General features: G+C 33.9%; 2 protein-coding genes across 2 annotated transcripts; one reads left to right on the plus strand and one right to left on the minus strand.

Annotated features, from left to right (window-relative positions):
* The first annotated feature begins 2,701 nt into the window (after positions 1 to 2,701).
* On the plus strand, positions 2,702 to 11,684 carry LOC114756753 (nitrate regulatory gene2 protein). The gene is made up of 6 exons (XM_028945691.1): positions 2,702 to 2,832; positions 4,014 to 5,200; positions 5,770 to 5,841; positions 6,545 to 6,759; positions 9,133 to 9,356; positions 10,254 to 11,684. Exons 2-6 carry the CDS (start codon positions 4,081 to 4,083, stop codon positions 10,996 to 10,998), a joined length of 2,376 nt encoding a protein of 791 aa, XP_028801524.1. The 5' UTR covers positions 2,702 to 2,832; positions 4,014 to 4,080; the 3' UTR covers positions 10,999 to 11,684.
* Positions 11,685 to 19,654: 7,970 nt separating this feature from the next.
* On the minus strand, positions 19,655 to 20,792 carry LOC114756756 (NDR1/HIN1-like protein 13). The gene has a single exon (XM_028945696.1). It carries the CDS (start codon positions 20,744 to 20,746, stop codon positions 19,919 to 19,921), a length of 828 nt encoding a protein of 275 aa, XP_028801529.1. The 5' UTR covers positions 20,747 to 20,792; the 3' UTR covers positions 19,655 to 19,918.
* Positions 20,793 to 22,168: the final 1,376 nt, after the last annotated feature.

Genomic DNA, 22,168 nt, shown 5'->3' on the forward strand with positions numbered 1-22,168 from the left:
ATCTTTCAATTCATTGGACACCAAATAGTTAAAGCATCAATCAAAAAGGCAGTCTAAGCCAAAAGCCATCACTTCCACACTTCAGCCCCACCTTTCTTTATCCTTTCCATCTAATCCTTTCTTATGCTCACCTCTACTATACACACACACACATATAAAATAAAATAGTCAATTAGATATAAAACAAGGAAAGTTATACAGCTAAAATCAGCAAAATAGTATTGAGAGAATGGGATATTAATAGCTCATCAGTTACTGTTATTACTTTTAGGAGTTTTCTCTCTTAGCATTTTTTAATGCTACTTAACAGTTAGGGACTTAGGATCTCTGGTTTTAAATAAATAAAAAAAAAAAAAAACAGTTAGGGTCGGCAGAATATGTATGAAGATTACTGAAATTATATTTAACTCCTTTAGCCAAGAGGAATTTGTCTGTCACATCATCTAATGTACTATGCTAAACAATGCTGACGTGAAGCAGAGGCTGATGGCTGATATGACAATTTGTTCAAAAGAATACGGGTAAAGGTACAGCAGAGCATAACTTTATTTTCCAAGTAAATTTAGGGTGTGTTTGGATGAAACCAAACCGTGGTTTGGAAAAGTGATTCTGGAGAATAGATTCTGAAAAAAATAGATTCTGTGAAGAATAGATTTTGTAAAAAAGTGATTCTGAGAAGTGAGAGTGTTTGGATAGTTGTTATCAGAAGCACTTTTTATATATACAAATTACTAAAAAAAAAGACATAAGTTAATATGATAATTATAGAAAAAATAGATTTTATGATATATTTTAATTTGAAGAAATAAAATTATTAATAATATGTTTTTTACCAACATAATTAATAATACATAAGATAATATAATTAATAAATAATTAATGTCTATATATATTTATAAAATATAAGATTAAATATATTTATAAAAAAATATGTTTATAAAAAAAATAATAAGATACATATCATATAGGCCCTCACACTCTCCTTTTTTTCTCCAAAAGCAAAAAAATTTTGCTTTTTCCAAAACCATGGTTTTGGTTTTTGGAGAGGCTGTTTGGGTAGCATTTTCCCCAAACCATGGTTTGGGTCCCCAAATCATGGTTTGGGGTGCTATCCAAACAGAGCCTCAGCACTTCATTTTTTCGGACTTGTCCGCTAATATTATGATATTATTATTTTTAGTTATATTTAACATTCTAATTTTTCAATTGCTAGATACATAAAAAAAAAAAAGTTTACAGTGCTTCATACACTTAAAAGATAAGATTACTGTGATGGACGTACCATAATAAAGATCGGATACACCCAAAAAATAAGATCAAGATGCTGAATGTATTTTTATCCAATGTTGTAATGTAATTGAGGCGTAAATTTATTCTGAAAGTTTTCATTTAAAAACACTGGATACCCAAAAGTTTTTGTGGGTACAAATTTGTTCAAATAATTTAAAATCACAACAATACTGTCTTATATCGTAAAAGAAAACTGAGTTGATTATCATAATAATGACATTAACTGTTAATATTTTTAGCAATAGGAATAGTATTTTTGCAATTTTAAATTTTTAACCAAAATTTGAGTGCCTAATACTCTTGGGTGTAGAACAAATTTACACATTAAGCTGTTATATTACATGTTGTGTGTATTACTCAAATTTAATTCTATCAACACTGTAAGAGAAAAACATAATAATTGAATATAATCAAATCTTTCCAAAGTATGATATTGCGTCAAAAGGAACAATGATGATAATTCTTCCCACAAGATTGTACTACACACCATTGAGTCCAGGTCCTTGTGTAGCCCTCTTATCCTACTTCCACTTACATTTCCATGTAAATATATATATGGAAATAGGTTACATTTAGCTTCTTAAAATATTTTTTTGACAGAACTTATTAACCTAAAATAATTTTTTATTCATTTAGTATTTTAAAATTTTTAGTGTAATGCCAATATCTTGAGTTTTGGAATCTCAATACTACTCAAAGGAATGGTTAAACGCAAAGTTACATAAAAAAATACTTTAAGATACCAAGTGGAACGGAGGAAATAATTTAGGATATAGGTATATATGTATATTTCCATTCAATTATAATTCAATACAGATGATATTACAAAGGGTTAAGATATAATTTTAACTTCAATCTTATTTTTTAGGTGTAATTTTGTCCCTGATTTTTACAATGATGCAATTTTGACCCTTGTCTTTTTTTGGGTGCAATTTTGTCCCTCAGGGTTAAAATTGCACCGAGAGATTAGACACAAAATTATACCAAAAAAAATCAGAGATAAAATTGTATCTAAAAAATAAGATTAGTGGCAAAATTGTTCAACTAAAATATTAGAGACAAAATTATACTTGAGAAATGAGAAATAAGATTATGATGAAAATTGTACTTTTGCCCTATTACACTAGCATAGAAAGATTTCCAGCGCTTGGTACCAGATCTTTGTGGAGTGGGGCTCGATGCTTTTACGAGAAAGCAACAAAAGAAATTTTCTCACAAATGAACCGTTTTAGCGCGTGAGCCTCACGCTTCCTGAGGGCAATCAGCTCAGCTCAGGGAGTGGGACCCGCCGAAATGGGCTCCACTGTTCACACCAAAGATGTCTGCGTTCCTATGTGCGTTTTGCATGGAAGTGGCCATGGACCGAAAGAGAGATTCGTCTCCCTCTTTCTTTATCAGTCTAGTCTCTCTCTCTCTCGCGCCCCCCTGTAAATACTCTCTCTCTTTCTCTCTCTAAAATCTATTTCTGTCAATGATTCTCTTACATGCGTCTTCGCTGAAATCCAGGTTGTTGGCGTGCTACTCTGATTCACTGCTGCCTCGGTACGCTGAAATTTCCCCTACTTTATTGAATTCCTTTCTCTAATTCTTTTTCTGTTAACCTTTGGGTTCACTCTAATTCTTGCTTTTGGGGGAATTCGGCCTGTTCTTGCTATCCGAACTGTATCTGAATTTTATTCAACGGGTTGGAATTTCTCGAGGTTTTCGCCAGCTTTCGGCTACCGATTTGTGATTGAGTTTTCTGTCCCTTACTCAAAATTGTTCTAATTCTTCTTCAATGCGTGTTTCTGCTTTATTTCATTGCTTACTGCGTCTGCAAGTATTGTGACTCCCATTGGGACTTTACTGTACTCCCTTTTTTCGCCCCCTCTGTGTGATCTCTCCGGACCAAAAACGTGGAGCGCTTGGTTTAATAGGGAGAAGATCCGGTTTTGTCGGTGTGCAGTGATGATCAATCTGATACCTTTTGTAGGTTCGATTCTTGTTCCATGCTTAAGGGAAAAGGAAAAGGAGTGGGTGAAAGTTCGTTTTTTAAATTTTGTAGCTTTCCTTTGCCTTTTCACTCGGCAGTTTGGATCTTTTTTTTTTTTTTTTTTTGGGGGGGGGTTGATTTTGATTTTAAGTACTAAATTTTCACCCACCCATGTCCAACTAGTTTCTGTATTCTGGTAGTATGAAATACTGGATAATTGGAGCATGCTATCGGATTTCATGCATTGGTCCTTATGTTTCTTATTTAGGGCTTTTCCAACTATTCTTTTTCCCCTTTTCCTACTCCTTTCTACTCCTTTCTATTCCCCCTTAACCCTCCTCTTTTCCAGATGGTATAGGGTCCACAAAATTGTTTGGAAATTGGTCAGATTCCCCTTTTCTAATGTGATATCTTGAAGATTGGATGGTTTTACTTCAGCGATTTGTGGTGTGATGTTTTCAGTAACTAGGGTTTTCTTCAATGCTATCAGTCTGACACGTTTGGATTGCATGTATCCTGATTAAGATTGATGAAGACATTTCTTGGGTTTGACCATAACATGTCCATTTACCCTTTAATTGTGATGCAGCTGCTTGTTTGTTATCTTTTAGAACCCTTTATGTGGTTATAAGGGCATTTTTTAATTCTTTTTTCTTTTGGCAATTCTTGACAGGTTAGTTCTCTTGTCTGCTATCATATGGTTGATGCCTCATTGCTTCTCTAATATGTTTGATATTGAATTTCTTTTCAGATAGAGGCTTATCTCCCTGCAATTCTATGCAAAGAAAAAGCTGAAGCCACGTCTGTACTCTGTAGTAATGGGAACCTCAAGCTCTAAAATGGAGGATGATAAGGCACTGCAGCTCTGCCGTGAAAGGAAGAAGTTTGTTAGGCAAGCACTTGATGGCCGATGCTCATTAGCAGCTGCTCATGTTTCGTATGTCCAGTCACTGAAAAATACTGGAACGGCTTTGAGAAAATTCACTGAACCTGAAGCACCAATTGAGTCTTCATTATACACTTCCACTAATGCAACACCAGAGCCACTTGCATTAACTGAGAAGACCTTGTCCCACCTCTCATTCTCTTCACCATCTGCGTCACAGCGAATAGATGCAGCTGAAACCTTCTCTCCAGTGCCCTCTCCTCCTATCTCTAGTAAATTCCAGGCAAATCATATGAAATTTGGCAGCAGCTCTTCTAAAAAAGTTGAAGAAAAACCACCTGAACCCATAATAGGTGTAGTAGCGTCATCAGGTACTCCACAAAGTGCCACGCCACGTTCTACTGGCAGGGCAGATGTGTCAGCATTTGAAGATTCTTCTCTTCCTGCTGCAGATTCACCATGGGATTTCTTTGGTCTTTACCATCCTATTGACCACCAATTTTCTTTTCAAGAAGGGAAAGCCATGTACCAAGATATGGGGAATGCTGATGATATAACACGACTAAGGGAAGAGGAAGGAATTCCTGAGTTGGAAGACGATGAAGAGAAGATCTCTTGCCATGGAAGGGAAGACTCTGAGGAATCTGAAGATGAGTTTGATGAGGAGCCTGCCACAGATACCTTAGTTCGAAGATTTGAAAATCTTAATAATAGAGTTGGTGACAATGTAGATGATGATACTGTACCCACCACAGTCAAGCCTGTGACCAGGGACCAACTTTCTGAAGAACATGCAAATGGAGAGAAGAGCAATTCTGCTAGTGTATCACCATTGAAGGCAACATCCACTGAGGCTATCCTTACTAAGGCAATACATAAAACAGTGGAAAAAGAAAATCACAATGAAGATAAAGTTGCTCCTAAGGATTTCTTTTCAAGCATGAAAGAAATTGAAATCCTGTTTGTAAGGGCTTCTGAATCTGGTAAAGAAGTTCCAAGAATGCTTGAAGCAAATAAGTTGCATTTTCGTCCAATGTTCCCTGCAAAAGAAAGTAATTTCTCTCTCCCTAACTCTATCCCCTCACCCCCGACCCCCCAAAAAAACAAAGAAAACTATCTTTTTCGTGTGTTTCTGTTTGTCTTTATCATGTGGGCAATGTACATATGATTAGTTTTTATGAACATAATGTTAAAATACAATGGAATTGTTAGTGTGTGACTTTAGCATTGATTATATAAATCAGCTATAGTTTTGTAATTTGGAAATGTGAATATATTTGTATCAACTTATGCTAAAGATTTCAATGGCATCCGCTTTCCCTTTGAAGTTATGCTTTTTGATGAAAAGAATGCGTTTAATATTTTTGTAAGCAGCAACCTGTTAGCATGACTTCTTAAGATAATATCCTACAGATAGTTCCTGTGTAACTTCATTTATCAGATCAAGGTAGATTTACATTACCAAATATCTTCTTTTACTTGTGTTTTAAAAAACATTTGTAGTTCAAGCTTACAGTCACAGGGATATTAAGGTTTTTGAATATATGTATTCCATTACTGCTTTACTCATTTATACCTGAAATGCTCAGTAAACTAATAAGAGATTCCTTTATTTTTGCAGATGGTTCTGTGACATCTTCATTTTGGAAGGCATGTTTCTTGTGTGGTGAAGACCCAAGTCAAATTACAGAAGGTATTTTTCTCACCTTTTTAGCTTGCAATTTCTCATGAATGGCTGCTTCATCATTCAGATAGTATTCCTTAGGACTTTATAGTGCGTATTTTCCATTATAGAAATTATTTATATTCTATTGCTAAACCTAGGTAAATTGGAATTTATTGAAGAAATTATGGGGTGTTCTGGAATCTTCACCATGGCTATACTATCGTATATGTAAGTAGTTTGTAAGGAAATATGAATGATGTTCTTTCTTTTCAACTTTTTGTTATTTAATGTTATAAAAACCTATTTTTCGTCTTTCTCTTCTTTTTGAGTATAATAAAGTAGCATTTTCTTCTCATTCTCCAGACTATTAGTGAAAGTATAACTCACTTTGGATAACGTTGATCTATATAGAACATGTGTAAGGAACTTTCCTTTTTGGTCTTGCGTTGTAAAAGTGTCCACTTTTAAGAATTCATAATAAAGGTATTTTCTTAAATCATTTTTCCCTTGATTTCCATTTAGAGATCTTCTGGTTTATTTAAGTTACTCTAGTTTGGTGACTTTATCTAAGTAAAGAAAAAAGGAAAATACAGTGAAAATTAAATTAATTGGATCTTTTTTAAATGTTCTAACATTGCTGCCATTGATTTAGCATTGGAGAGATTACTGAGAGTTAAGTAATATCTGTTTCTGGATTTCAATATTTAATTCTCTCATTTTATCTTCCCAGAACCTGCTCAAAACTCGGTTAAGTACTTAACATGGCATAGGACGACATCATCTAGATCCTCTTCATCTAGGAATCCTTTAGGAGCAAACTCAAAAGATGATATGGAGGACGTCACAAGTAATCTCTTTGATAATTTTTGTATGAATTCTGGAAGTCACGCGTCAACCTTGGATAGACTATATGCATGGGAAAGGAAGCTTTTTGACGAAGTGAAGGTATTTGTGTGTATTTTATGTTTTCAGCAATTATTGTGTTCGTTTTATTTTCTGTATGGTACATTCTGGTAATAGAGTGTTGTGAAGTGTGGTTCTAGATCTTAAACTAGGGCCTGAAGTTCTCTCTTCAAAACCTTTAATTGGCTTAAGCGTTGACAAGCAATACCTTGAAGAGCAGCTATCGGAGTCAGGCTTAAGAGAGCCTCCTATCTACCTAGTCAAATACTGGACTGAAAAAAGAAGCTTATATGATTGTTATTTTTTTAAAGGAAAACATTACATTCTGCACAATAACAGACACCATGTGTTTCTCAGTTGAAAAGTTAGGTTCTTTTTTTTTTTTTTTAAGAAGGCATCTCATTTCTCTACTTTTAAAAAGGAAAAATTGTCAACAGAAGTCCAAAGCAGGTAACGAAGTCAGAACAGTGTATGGTTAATGCATTTAAAGAAGGCATCTTATTCTTCATTTTCTCCCCTTCGTCTTGTCTTTCCATGTTCCCCTATTCTTGAGTATTACTCTCTCCAGTCCCATATACAGGCTGTCTTTTAAAATACTTTCATGGTCCCAAATATAAGTCGCTTTGCACATGTTTGTGGAGCATTAATTGCTTTATTCCAAATATTCCCTTCTCAATTTCCAGTGAGGGAATAGAGACATGTTTTTCAAATTTGCGGCATTTGCAGGGGTAAAGATAGAAATCAAAGCAATTTTTACACAATTTTAGTTATGCAGCTAACTTTTTTTTTTTTTTTCCCAAAAAATTCCAGTGAAGTAGTTAAAAGTGCTTTATATTAGGGATCGGAGGAAATAACTTTAATTTCTATCCAAGCGTCGGAGTTATATATATCATTTTCTGGTGGTTACTTGATATGGTGATAGAGTATGAGTGACCATTTCCTTTTCTTTTCTTTTGTTTCTCTTTCCCTTTTTTTTTTGGGCGAGTCTGCTTTACTGGTATAGACTACAGTTTCTCAGTGTTGAGTAGGTTTTGGATTCCAAGCATCACTTCCCAGATTGCACTGTACATTACAATATTTTTCCTGAAGATTTTGTATCTGTTGGTAAGCAAATAATCTGAAATGGCACTACTTTCTTTTCAACCTGTTGCTGGCCTTTCTAATTTTATATTTAAAAAAAAAAAGAAGAGAAATGGCTCAACTTCCGGTCTTTTACATCTCTACAGAATTCCACGCTCCTTGGCCATGCCCAAACCTCTGAAATGCATAGTTTGACCTTCTCCAAAATTTATGGGCTAGCTTATTTCTTAACAAAATGGAGAGAGTGAGGATTGGCCAAGGGGAAGACTTTATTTTTTAAACTGAACAAGAAATTTCAAGAAGGTTCATCTGTTTTAAGCTTATGAGTAGATTAACATTTTTCTGACGTATAAAATTTTCATATAGTTAATGCAACTGAAAAGCAAGGTTTTCTGGTAAATTTCTGTAAAAAATTTTCCAAATGTGTGAGGACTCCATCCTGCCAATCTTTTACTTGAGAAATCTGCGTGATATTCCTCTCATCTTATTCTAATGAAAGGCTTTTCATTGCACTCTCCTTCTCTCTCTCTCATATGCTTCAACACTTCTATCAAGTTCGTTTTTTATAGACAAATGCTTGGTGAATTCTATATGTTAATATCTGTAATCAATAACGCAAATATATCATGCTAAGCCACGGAGATGAGCACCCGGACAGCTTTCTGCTTTTAAACCATGTAAAAACAGGGGATGAAGTGATTGTGTCACTTTTACTGACTTATATGCCTCCCTTTTGCCTCCCCTTGGTAGGAAACCTATGAAAGCCCTATCCCAAACTAAAGCAGAGGGAGGCTAGTTGATTGTACATAACATGGTTTGCAAATAAAATTAGATGGGCTCATATAGTGGCCTAACAGCTCCCGAAAGATTTCTAAGACTCGATCAATGTAAACAATGCTACTTTCATTTTGATATTACAACATTCTTGGAGATGCTTCTAGTACTAACCTAATTTTGAGAAGCGAAACAAATTATCCTTTCTCATTGCAGCATCAACATTTTTGCTGTGTTGATGTTGCCTCCTAATATTTTGACTTGCTTGTCGGAGAGATCTCAGTAATATGTTGTTTAAATTTTGTCTCAAGCTTCTTCTGGGTATTTGGCACAGCTATTGAACCGTGTATGCATTGAGCATTACTATGGTATGTTGCTTGCCTATTTGGAGATGGGCTGAAATCTAAATAATCAGATGATAAGTGCAGCTGCATGTTGATTATCATGCATTTGATGGAGCAGACTAGATCAGATCTTGAAAAGTTGTTTGATGTGGATTTTCTAAACATATTAGCAAGTGTGAGCTGGAGGTCAGACTAACATTTCCAATGGGCGTTTCAGGCGAGTGGGTTGGTGAGAAAGGAATATGACATGAAGTGCAAAACCTTGAGACACATGGAATCAAAAGGAGAAAAGACTGCTACAATTGATAAAACGCGTGCTACAGTCAAGGATCTACATTCAAGAATTAGAGTTGCAATTCACCGGATAGACTCTATATCAAAGAGGATTGAGGAACTAAGGGACAAAGAGCTTCAGCCACAACTTGAGGAGTTGATTGAAGGGTATGACTCTGGTTTCTTTTTGGTCAGAGGGCATGTTTCATGCCGTCATGAATTGGCTTTATGATGCATTATATATTTAGATTTGATAATAACACTTTGTAAGAACTGTGCCGTAAGCCTTTTTGTCAGAAAATATTTTGATAAAGGCTACGAATTATCAAATGCAAACTTAATCAAAAGCTTAAAAAGGCCGCGTACTGAATTGTATGCTATTAATTTTTGATCATCCAGCTGAAAATTTAAAATACGATGTTTATAAGTCATTGTCAGTTTTAATTGTGAGATAAAATTAAAATAGGCCAACACTTTAACGTAATTCTGGTGTGAGAGACTAGTTTCCGCATTTTCCTTTCCCAGTTGCTGCAATTAATAGCTTTTTATTACTCTTTGCTCTTCAAGGTCAGAAGGAAAATTCTGCATGGGGCCCAGAGTTCTGCTCTAGGGAGAAGATCACTGCTGACTTTTCTTTAAGAGTGAAGAGTGAAGATGTCTAAACGTGTCTGCATAATGTATATTTGATGCAACACACACTCGCACACACAAAGCAATGGTTGCAAACAGGATAGGATGTAAGGAGTAAGATAGAAACAAAGGAGGGGGAAAGAGAGACGAATTGAATGATGAGGGAAGACACAGCCTAGAACTCTGAGGGGGGAAAGAGAAAAGTGAGTTCTCATAGGCAGCAAATTGTCATTCATCTGCAATTATGAATGATATTAAATTGCAGGCTTTGTAACATACTGATGCAGTATTTCTGATCTTCTCATATTATTTGGATAACTAGGATAAAATAGGCTACTCATGTCACGAGATATACTGTTTATATATATATATATATTGTATCTTTAATTTAAACTTCTTGCTTGTGCTCTAACTGTTGCTTCACTTTGATGGCAGGTTAAATCGGATGTGGGAAGTGATGTTCGAATGCCACAAGCGTCAGTTTCAGATCATATCAGCAGCCTATAACAATAATCATGCTAGAACGACCATGCAATCTGAGTTACGGAGGCAGATAACTGCCTATCTTGAAAATGAACTCCGCTCTCTGTCATCAAGTTTTGCCAAGTGGATTGAGGCTCAAAAGTCTTATCTTGAGTCCATAAATGGATGGCTTTGCAAATGTGTTCTGCTTAAAGAAAAATCATCCAAGAGAAAAAGAAGGTATCAAACTCCCCCACTGAGAAAGTTTGGCCCTCCTATATATGCCACCTGTGGTTTCTGGCTTGAAAAGCTCAAGGAATTACCTACCAAGGATGTTACAGATTCTATAAAGAGTTTAGCGGGTGAAACTGCCCGGTTTTTGCCACGTCAGGAGAAGAACCATAGAAAAGGAGTAAATCATCCTCATACAACAACTTGGAAGGCTGATATTGGTAGTGATTCTCAAGACAATTTATTAGGAGATGATGCTTCAGAGGACTGGGTATCAGGTTTTGATAGGTTTCGAGCAAGTTTGATCAGATTTCTTGGCCAGTTAAATAATTTTGCTGGGTGTTGTGTTAAGATGCATGCCGAACTTCAACAAGCGATTCATGATGCTAAAATTCATTACGGTCGACTTAATTCCATGTCTCAAGATGGCCATTTGAATTCTCAACCTCAAGACAACCAATCGAAGGCACAATCTGAAGCTGTCTAATCACAAGAAAAAATCTTTTATGACATGAGAAAACTTGCATGACAATTCTGTCGAACACGTGAATGAACTTTACTTTCAGACGCCAGTCCATTGGAGGTGGCATTTTTACGTGGAGTGATGGAAGGTAAGAAATAAAGATGCTGGTTGGGTTTGCTTGCTTTCCTCCCATAACAATAAAACGGAACCAATAGATACTGCATTGAGGAGTTCATGATAGATAAGAGTGAAGAGGCATGCATGCAAAGAGACAGAACTTGTATAGTGCCAATTTTGTAAAGAATGAACTATAATATCGCTAAGATGCATGTTTCATCAATTTGGTCTCCAGAAAAATAATTATCATTTAATTTATTTTCCTATTTTGTGTGGGGAGAACAAAGGAGCTCATCAATATAGTCATGCTGTGATTTAAATGGACTGTTGACCATAATCATAGCAAGACCATATTGAGTTTATTTTAAAAAATTTAGTCGTATATGATGTTGCTTATTTCTGAAAATTAAATTGATGAAACAAGTTTCTTCTAGGCCTTCAATGGTAGTTTAATTCATTTTGTAAACAGAGGATGCTAGGCAGGACTTCCACTCATTGTTTGTTCATTCATGTATGTATATGCTTACAAACCACGGGGACTGGAATTCCTTAAATTTGCTCAGATCTTAATACATTTTACATTTCTGGTTCCTGGTTTCGGTTCAACTTCCAATTATATGTGTTTGCATTAAGATAGCTGGCTGTGAATCAGTATCCTTGTGAACCGAACTTCGAAAATGCTCTGTCGGATAGAGAATTGCTTGGAACACATCCTTTTATCCAGCTTCCTTAGGGATGCTGGGTGATTTTATTTGGGAAAGTGGAGTCTTAGGTAAGGAATATAACTGCTAACAGGTTTCGTTCTATGCAAAATGTCGGAGGGTAATATGTAAGTTACCACTCTCTACGGACGTGTGAGAGTTATTAGAAAATTTTATTTTGATCATAAATATAAAATTTAAGTATTCACTATAATCTAAATTTATTTTTTTTTTATGTGTACTGCGTATTTTAAGAGTGTTAAAATTAGTATTTTGGGAATAACGAGCATACTAATTTTTTTTAACTTAATTAGTTTTGTTAAATCTCTATAAATCAATTATATAACTCTTATATTAAGAGCTGGTGAAAGTATGTATTGTACAAGTGTCCATCCTATATTTTTCGAAATTAGAAGTATGGATATATCATATACTCTTCCGGTCCTTAATATAAGACCTATTTAACTAATTTGATTAGATTAAGGAAGTTAGGTAAGTTAGTTAATTATAAGAAAAGTGACACATTTTTCCTAAAATACCATAATCATCTTTCTTAATACCCATTCTCCTTCTTTTACTTGATTATAATTGAGGGAGTTTCTATAGGGGTAATTTAGAGAAAATTAATAAATATGAGAAATGGGTCTTATATTTAGGACCAAAATCAACTCAAAAATTGGGTTCTATATTAAGGACCGGAGGAGTATGTATCATGATCGATTCAGTATAGTTTCTGTACAGCATGTGTCAACTTCTTACTTCACATAAAGAGTGCGGCACTTTTATAAAATTAATAATAAGAAAGCGACTTTAATTTTAAAAAACAAAAATAGAGTAAGCGACTATTTCCAGGGGGAAAAAAAAGTGAGTCAGTCACTGAGTTTTATCTCTTAATCTTGGATTCATTATTTTTTATATTAAACTATTAGGAACTAATGGAAATAAGCACTGTCACGACTCAGCCAATAGAATCCCTTTTCTAAATGAAGTGTTGACTTCAATTGCATTTCATGCCTCCTCTCCATGCTCATATTCGATCAATAAACTATTTGAGCACATTAGGGCTATATGCATGGTTTTTGTCGCTTTGCCCATAACCAAAAGCGCTGAAATTGTACTGGTATGCCAAAATAATAGTAATATAAAAATGCACTATGGAGAACAGGAAACAATCATAGCTTGTGTTCTATACTGATTGTGCAGATACTCCCAAGATAAGAAGACAGCAGAGGCTCGTTCAATTTATATGACATCTTCCAATCAAAATATCATAAGCCCACTTTATAGGCAAGGCTCACCTTTCCTTTCCTTTTGTGTTCTTTTTCCTCATGTTCCTTCTTCATCCTCTCCAGCAACAATGAGTTGTGGAAACAGAATTAGTCCTTAAGAATATAGATTGGAAAACTAAGAACCATTATTAATAGTTAATGGGTGAGCATCAACCTTTTCTTTCTTCTCATGTTCTTTTTCCTCATGGTCTTTCTTCAACCTCTCCTGTGATTATCCATTGTACAAAATAAATCAGTTTTCCCAAAATAAAGCTTGGAAAACTAAGAACCATTATCACGGCATAAAGGTGAGCCCTGACCTTTAATATGGTTCAGGAGATGTTTTGCTGTGCAACTTGACCATAACTGAGTAGTTCAGTGGAATGTTGATGATACAGTTCAGAAATTTAGTTCCAAGAGAATGTGCATAACCAGTGGCTAAAATGTACCAAGTTCACCAACTAATTTCACACAGGTGCGAGTGAAATATGCTCTAGCAACTCAAGGTTTCAAGATTCAGTATGTGTTCAGCTTAATGAATGCTGCAAGAGGCAAAATCACCTCCCCCAATTAATCAAACTCACTTATAAGTAAAGAACTGTCGGTTAACTCAAGCTCAAATAAACTCAGTTAAAACCAAGTTAAGAGCAGGATTTTTTTGTTTTAGCAAGTTGAAATCAGTGAATATCCAGTGGTTAAACAAAGTTGGAAGACATGGAGACAGATCAAACTTCAAAGTGCAGCGCCAGCCGTCAAACGTAGTCAGTAACTCAAAAATACGATTCACACAGCATGTTGGCAAATTGAAATGTGTCTCAGCTGGTCAGCAAAAAATTTAGGGAAATATCTCATAAGTATCTCTAGTTCATGAACAAATGCATGAGCAAGCCGGAGGTGCACTCAGTAATTGTGAGATTAGGATAAAAGCATTCAAATGTTCAAATTGCAGCAAGATGTAGCAACAAGAGTCCTTATCAATTAGAATCATAATTCAGGGTAACTCTGCTTTTAGACTCAACAATTTCTTGGGGCCAAACTTCAGAGTGACAGAATTAGAACCCAAAGTTTCGTAGCTATTCAGTAAACAAGAATCAGGGAGAAGAAAATTCACAAAACTCAAATTGTAACCCAAAGTTAGACAGTATATTTAAAGCACACAAAATTCACTCAAGAGTCAACTTACTACTCCGTCCCTTATTATAAGATTCTTTTGACTAAATTACTCGGTTTAAAAAAATAGTTAAAATTAGTTAAAAGTAATAATATGTAGCAAATGCAATTTTTTTCCAAATATACCGCTATATGTAAATAAGTAGATGTGAGAGAGTAATAGTGAGATAAATGAAGAAATAGAATGTATTAAATGCATTAAACTAGAAGTAAAATAGGTAATAATGTATTAAATGTTTAAACAAATTCAAAAAAGATCTTATAAAAAGGGACAACTCTATTCAAAAAATCAAGGAACAAAAAACCGGACCGGACACTGAACCGGTTGAAGTAGTAGTTTAAGGGTTAATAGGTCAGATCGGGGTCAACTCGAGGTCAAACTGGTCATATTAAAATAATATAATTTAATTAAAAATGACAAAATATAACAATACTAATAATTACTAATAACAAAATATAAAGAAATACAATAAGAATTTGATTGTAATAATAATAAAGTACAACAATATTGAGAATTTTGTTCTTTATAATTTTTCAATAACTAAAATTAATAGTTATTGATACCAAACTCATCATCAAAATTCATTTAAATATATAATAATTGAGATATTATGAGTTAAATGAGAAAAAAAAAGATAAATATCAATATATTTATTTAAATCGGTTTATTACTGGTTCATACCAGTTTTTACCGTTTTCACCGGTTCACACCGGTTTGACCGGTTCAATCCAGTTTGAACCGGTCCCCGGTTTAGCCTATGAACCAGACCGGACCACTGACCGGTTACCAGTGAACCGGTCAGTGGTCCGATCTGGTTTTTTTTACACTGCAAAAAATTAGATCTTATAATAAGAGACAAATGGTGTATAAATCAAACTTGATACATACTAACAGCATTTGACTTTCAATTTATAGGTGGGACATGTGAAAAGGAAAAATGAATTTTCTCCAATTAAAGTACTTGAGAAGCTTAAGAGAAAATTTTATCGGATTGCTATAAGACCAGTTATGTTGTACGGTAGTGAATGTTGGGCAATAAAAGGAAAACAAGAGCACAAAGTTGGGATAGCAGAAATAAGGATGTTGGGATGGATGTATGGTCATATAAGAAAAGATCGGATTCGAAATGAAAATATCAGAGCAAGAGTTGATGTGGCACCTATCCAAAAGAAAATGATTGAAAATCGCTTAAGATGGTTTGACATGTGTAGAGAAGGCCATTGAAGGCCCCGTGAGAAGGATAGATCAGACAATATGGAGTCCCATAAAAAGGGATAGAGGAAGACCGAAAAGAACACTTAATGAAGTCATTGAACGAGACCTTCTGGTCAACAACATATCTAAGGACTGGGTTGTTGACAAAGCATAATGGCATCATGTAATTCATGTAGCCGACTTCATCTAGTGGGATAAGACTTTGTTGTTGTTGTTGTAATCGTAGTGCGCACACAATTTTCTCCAGGTGATCTAGCTAAACGTTGCTTAATTCCAAAATTCAGTCAGTAACAGCTTTGTGACAGTAAACCACAATAGTAATCAGAACTGAGTCTCAAGCAATCCAAATCACACAGCTCGATGATTCAATGGCAGCCAATATATCAGCTTAAATGACAGCAACCGTATCTCATCAACCACAAACTACAATCCACATTTAAATATCTTAAAACAGAACTCACAATAGCAATAAAGTATGACAATAATGGTCCAGTACATCACTTTTAACGACAAAAATGCCATAATGACAGCAAGTATATCAACTCAAGTGACAAAATACCAAAATTATGACAGTGAATGAAGTTCAAGCAGCACATAACCAGTTTGTGATAGAGCTCTACCTTGTGCGTGGGTTTCTTTCACTCTATTCCACGACAATAAGCTAGTTCACAAAATCAAGGCCAATAGAAGAAAGAAATCAAGCAAGTTTAAAAGTATGAGTGTTACAATTCAGTTAACCAAAACCTTCAAAGCAATCACAATCCATAGAATACCTTGATACAAGGAAATTAGTCAAAGTACTAAATTTAACCAAGGTGAGTAAAGCATAGAAGGCCACTCAAGGATACAAATGTTTCACTCATCTCATCTTGTGGTTGGGTTCTTTCACTCTATTCCATTAGCCTAACCCCTACCATGGGTTTGTAATGCTTCTAATATCTCCAATACCCTTATATCCCTTATTTATTGTTCTAGACACGAAATAATTTCTAGAAATTAATCATTCATACTTTATATTTTATAAGGATTTTCTTTCACAATTAAATTCTTTACCTTATAAAATGATTTATCTAAAATTTTCAAGCCAAAGATAAACTTCTAACTACTTTTCTTGAATTTTTTTTTAAAAAAGGCCTTAATTCTATAAATTAATCCTTAATATTTTATGAAGATTTTCTTTCTCAATTAGCTTATTTAACTTATGTAATAACTATTCTAACTATTTTCCCTTGAATATAGCCCTTTTGATTCCAGAAATTGGCTCTAAAATTACTTAAGTCATTTTTGACAGAATAAACTTTTTCATAAATTTCTCAAGTGCTCAAAATAATATTACATCATTTTTTTCAATTTTTATTCGCAATTAGATAATTTGAATAATTATTTTTTTAATTTTTCATTTGAATTAAGCTTTTGGGCCATTAAATTATCTTAAAGGCTCTAATTCTTAAAATAATTTTTTAAAACAATTTTTATTTAAACCTTAGTTTACAAAATGTGGTGCAAACTTTTAATCTTATAAACTAAATCTAAGCACACTGCAAGTCTTAACTACCGCTCATCTTCATCTTCTTTTCTCAAACTGTAAGTTGAAAGCTCGCTTTCAAGCTCTCATATTCTTCTATAGGTTATTTTATATATTCAAGTATTCTAGAGCTAGTTGATTAATTTAAGTAGATTAAGAAAATATCCCTACTAATCATGTATATTAATTAAAACTAATATTTGATTAAACCTTTAAAAATCAAATTAAACGTCAAACTAGTTATGATATTAAAGATCAGAGGTAGTATTTGTTTATTGCCAACACAAATGAGTACCCAATCTTATTTAAGAGAAATTAAATCTTTTCACCCTCCCTCAACACAGCCCCTGACAATTTATGCTTTAAAGATGCAAATTTTAAAATTGTAAAATATAAAACCTAGATCCATGAATTCTGAAATTATATCCTAGGATATTCTGTCCGCAATAAATTCCAAATATTGATGAATCAGCAAATTGTAGACTTTTTGCTTTGATGCTTTCATTATTAGTTTGACTTTGTAATACACCGTCCGATTGCTACTGTCATAGGCTCCTAGCATCACTTTTTTTTTTGTCCTTTCTTGACTTTTCTGTGTTTAAATAAATTAAATTAACTATAATTAAATAACACAAGCATTGTACATACATTTAAAGGCATCATCATTTTATTTGTCTGCTTTTATGTGAACTCATTCGAGTCTTTTGACTCATGTACCACAGGAATTAATACACACATGTAATTCATTAGATTGTAATTAACTACTACCTCTGATCCTAAATATAAAATCCTGTTTAACTTTTTGTTTGGTTCTAATTATAAGACTCCAATTCATTTTATCTCTCATATTTATGTATTTTTTTTCAAGATAATCCTTCTAATAATGATAGTTCTAACAATATATTTAATTAGTAAGGATATTTTAGGAATGACAACAATTATTTATTATAAATAACTATATAAACTTACTTCTTTAATCTCCTCAAATAAGTCAACTAGGTCTTATAATTAGGACTGGAGGTAGTATTGATTACTTTACTTATAAAAAATAACACTATTGATTACATTAATGTTAATATTATTATTACTATGGAAAAAAATAATTATTAATATTATTATATTTGTTGGCAAATTTCCCGGCCATGAATAATTTTTGGTCATACAACTGGGTATGTCTGGTTAGGTACAAGAGAATAGATTGCTTACAAGTTAACTCAAACCTTCCATTTTAGTCTGAGAACGTAATGTAATTCCAGCTATCCAAAGATGACTCAGCAACTTGTAGACTTTCTCCTCATTTTGCCCAATCTTAGACTCATTAATATAGACATCCAGCTGCCAAACACTAATCTTTGCTTCTACTTTGGAAAAAAAAAAAAACATAAGATTATAATGTGATAAGAGAAATTGGTAAAAAAATGCCGTTCACATTTCATATCACAAAAAACATATGTGAGAATTTTTTGAACCTGATTCATTTAAACTTCTTATAATATTACAAAATGAATGAACTTCTTGTATGTCCGCAAATATATGTTTGTTTTCTTTTCTCAAATCAAATTTCCATAGGAAAAATGGAAAACACAAAAATACCTCCAAATATACAAATCTCAATGATCGCAAAATGTCTTAATCATTGTGAATATTTAAAAACTCGTATGAGGTTAAATTTTGTAGCGAAATCATCTTAATGTCTTTAGTTTGAAAAAACAAAATAATAATCTTAGTTTAGTGCATGTTTGACATTACGTATATAAGTATTTAAAAGCACGTTTCACTACCATTAATTAGAATTAAAAAGCTGTTTATCAAATGACAACAATAATAGTGACAATTAATTTTACTGAAATTTCTACCAAATATCAATGACGGCAATAATTTAATAAAGAATAACTAGTGATGATAGCATCTAAGATAGTGACCACTAATGGTTAGATCATTTAACAAAAAAACACCTAATTTCAAACTCTCTTGTTGAAATGGTAAATAGTTTTATTCTCGTAAAGACGAGAACATAAGTTCAAATATCTGAAAACGTACTTGTTAGAAAAACTTTAATATTAATACTTCTGACTCAACAGAAATAAGTCTCATATTTTATAAGAATTAAGATATTTTAAAGAACCATTTTAAGATTATTATATTTTAATAGTGCTTATATATATTTCTGCCAAATAATTTCTATCCTCTTCAATCTGGGAGAATTCATTCACATTCCTCATGAAATATGGAGCAAGTGAACTAAACCTTAGGATTTGACAATAAATGCAGGAAATTATTTTATTGGAAGTGTTTTCTCGGTTAGATTTGGAAGGATGATATTAAACTATTATTTTTATTTTTATGTGTTCTTTAAAAAAATTCTACTCCTCCGGTTCTTAATATAAAACCCATTTAACTAATTTGATTAGATTAAAAAAATTAGGTAAGTTAGTTAATTATAAGAAAAGTGACACATTTTTCTTAAAACACCATAATCATCTTTCTTAATACCCCCTCTCCTTTTTTTACTTGATTATGGTTGAGGGAGCATCCATAAGAGTAATTTTGAGAAAATTGATAAATATGATAAATGAGTCTTATATTTAGAACCAAAATCAACTCAAGAATTGAGTCCTATAGTAAGGATCGGAAGAGTATTAAAATAAGAGCATTTTGGTGAACTCTACTCCAACCATCCATATATAAACCAATTAATATACGAAGGAAAATTAAAAACCAAGGAGGAAGAAATCACAATCACAATGAACCAAATCAAGCGTGATGAACGATCATCATGAAATGTATTATTCTATCCCGAATAATATATTTATAAGATCTATGTGCAGATAATAATAATATAACAACCTATGAAGCAACAAATATAATGCCAAACACGTAATCCCCAAAACGAGTTCATCCTATCCCTATACCCAAACACCTCCTTCCACAGAATATTTTCTCATAATCACCATAGATCAACGCCGTAATCACAGTCCTTTGAAACCACCTTGGCGTTCGCCGTTAGATTGTCTACCGTTACATCACAGTCAACTTTAACAGTAATCTTCCATGTCTTAACGGAACCCAGCTTGATCTTCACCGGCGCTCTCAGTTTCAACGTTAACGGCACGCTCCGTTTGCTCTGTGCATTCACTAAAGCCCTCGCATCGGTAGTCGTCAGCTCAATGTTGGATCCTTTTAACACCGTTTGAAACACCGTGACGTTATTTGACGGCTGGTAAAACGCCGGCAAGGCGCCGTTACAGAGCATCACTTTCTTGTAGTACACTTCCACAGAGCTATCCTTCTCGTAGTAAATCCCGATCTTCTTGTTTGGGTTATCGGCGCGAACGGCGACGTCGAACTCCGGTGAGATCGCCGATGACGAGGCTGCTAACGATGTGAGGTTTACTCCTTTGACGGCAATGCTGTTGATTGTGTAGTCCGGTGCCTTCGGACGGAAAACGAGGTATAGAACGCCGGCGGCAATACCGAGTAGGACGATGAGGATGAAGATGAGACCGATCAGCCAGCAGAGGCAGCAGCAGCAAGAACCGCGGCGGTTCTTCCGGCGAGCGTAGTGGCTCTGGCGGCGAGCATTCTCCGACGGAGGAACGCGGTAGACTTGGTCCTTGGGTATCTGGATGACGTAGGTTCCAGCCTGTGGAGGCGGAACAGGCTTTGCCGGCCCCGGCGGAGTAGGTTTCCTGGGGACGCCGCGCTCCGGAGAAGATGAGGGCTGGGATTCGCCGGAAACGGGAGGCGAGTCGCGCGGATGAACTCGGTCAGCCATTGAGTAAGTCAGGGACGACGAGTGACGATGAGAGAATTTGAAAGGTCTGAAAGAGAAAGAGAGTAAATCAATGTGTGATCTGATCAAATGGAAGAGGGCTAAGCACTATAAAGAGAAGAAACCGCGTGACGCCGGGACCGGGGGGACACGAAGTAATATCATATACGTGATAGGGGTAAATGTGGAATGTGAAAATAAAGAATTTTTTAGCGAAATTGCAAAAATTTCCATAAAATGAGAAATTTTACAAGAATATCTTTTTAAATATAACTTATTTTTCTATTTTGACACATTGATGATAACTTATTTTATTAATTTTGATAAAATAAAAAAAGAGAGAGTTATTTTTAAATGTTAGTTTTCAAAGCTGCTTGATTTGGGAGAATTATTTGTTCCTTTCATTGTCATGTTTGTGAGGTGCACGTTATGACTTATGAGTTATGAGGCTGATACGATGGCCTTGTCATTACATTTAAAAATAAGAATTTATAAGTAATTACTACTCCGTCTTTTATTATAAAAACTTTTTAACTAAATTATACGGTTTAAGAAAACAGTTAAAATTAGTTAAAAATAATTAATATGTAGCAAATACAATTTTTTCCAAATATACCCCTATATCTAAATAGGTAAATATGAAAGAATAATAGTGATATAAATAAAAAAAAGAGAATATATTAAATACATTAAATTAGAGGTAAAATAGGTAATAATGTATTGAATGTTCAGACAAACTAAAAAAAGATCTTATATAAAGGGACAAACCTATTTAAAAAATTAGATCTTATAATAAGAGACGGAGGGAGTATTAATTTTAAAATTTTCCATAGAATCAGTAAAACAATCCTCGATGTCTTCCCCTTTAATTTTGACATTAAAATTTGTGACAGTTTTGCTTCCTAAAATTAAATTAATATATATAATAAAATATTTTCTCCCAAATAAAATTAAGAACAGTGAAAAAATCGAGTAAGATGTTTTACCATCATACAACAATAAATGTGAAAAAATATTTATAGGTAAAATTAGTAAACTTGTGTATAAAATTCACTTTATCTTCAGTGTTAATGATTTTTTTTTCATCTTATTTCCCATTTTTCCTATGAACAATCAATTTGTGACTGCAAAAGGACTAAATCCAGAGAATGTATAACAATTAATAATCGCAGTTATGAAAATGCTTTGAAAAGAAAAATTCATGTATCCAGGAAAAAATCTTATTAATGAAAAAAGGACACAAAATTAGGAGAGAGAAACTCACATGAATGAATGAGATTGAGAGCTCTGAAGAAAGGCTTGAGAGAGAAAAAAGAGAAGTGAAGGGAAGAGAGGAGAGTTTGTGTATTTATAGAGGCCGGAGGCAGACAACACAACAACATGAGGAAGACATATGGAATGTGCAATTATTAGCAAAGAATAAAA

Source organism: Neltuma alba, unplaced genomic scaffold (assembly GCF_004799145.2).
Source record: "Neltuma alba isolate B1F8T4 unplaced genomic scaffold, ASM479914v2 tig00010473_pilon, whole genome shotgun sequence".
Lineage (NCBI taxonomy): Eukaryota > Viridiplantae > Streptophyta > Magnoliopsida > Fabales > Fabaceae > Neltuma > Neltuma alba.

Coding starts and splice junctions, on each gene's coding strand:
- LOC114756753 (XM_028945691.1), top strand. CDS start 4,081: ATGGGAACCTCAAGCTCTAAAATGGAGGATGATAAGGCACTGCAGCTC. Junction 5,842..6,544: donor CCCAAGTCAAATTACAGAAG/GTATTTTTCTCA, acceptor TTATCTTCCCAG/AACCTGCTCAAAACTCGGTT. Junction 9,357..10,253: donor CTTGAGGAGTTGATTGAAGG/GTATGACTCTGG, acceptor CTTTGATGGCAG/GTTAAATCGGATGTGGGAAG.
- LOC114756756 (XM_028945696.1), bottom strand. CDS start 20,746: ATGGCTGACCGAGTTCATCCGCGCGACTCGCCTCCCGTTTCCGGCGAA.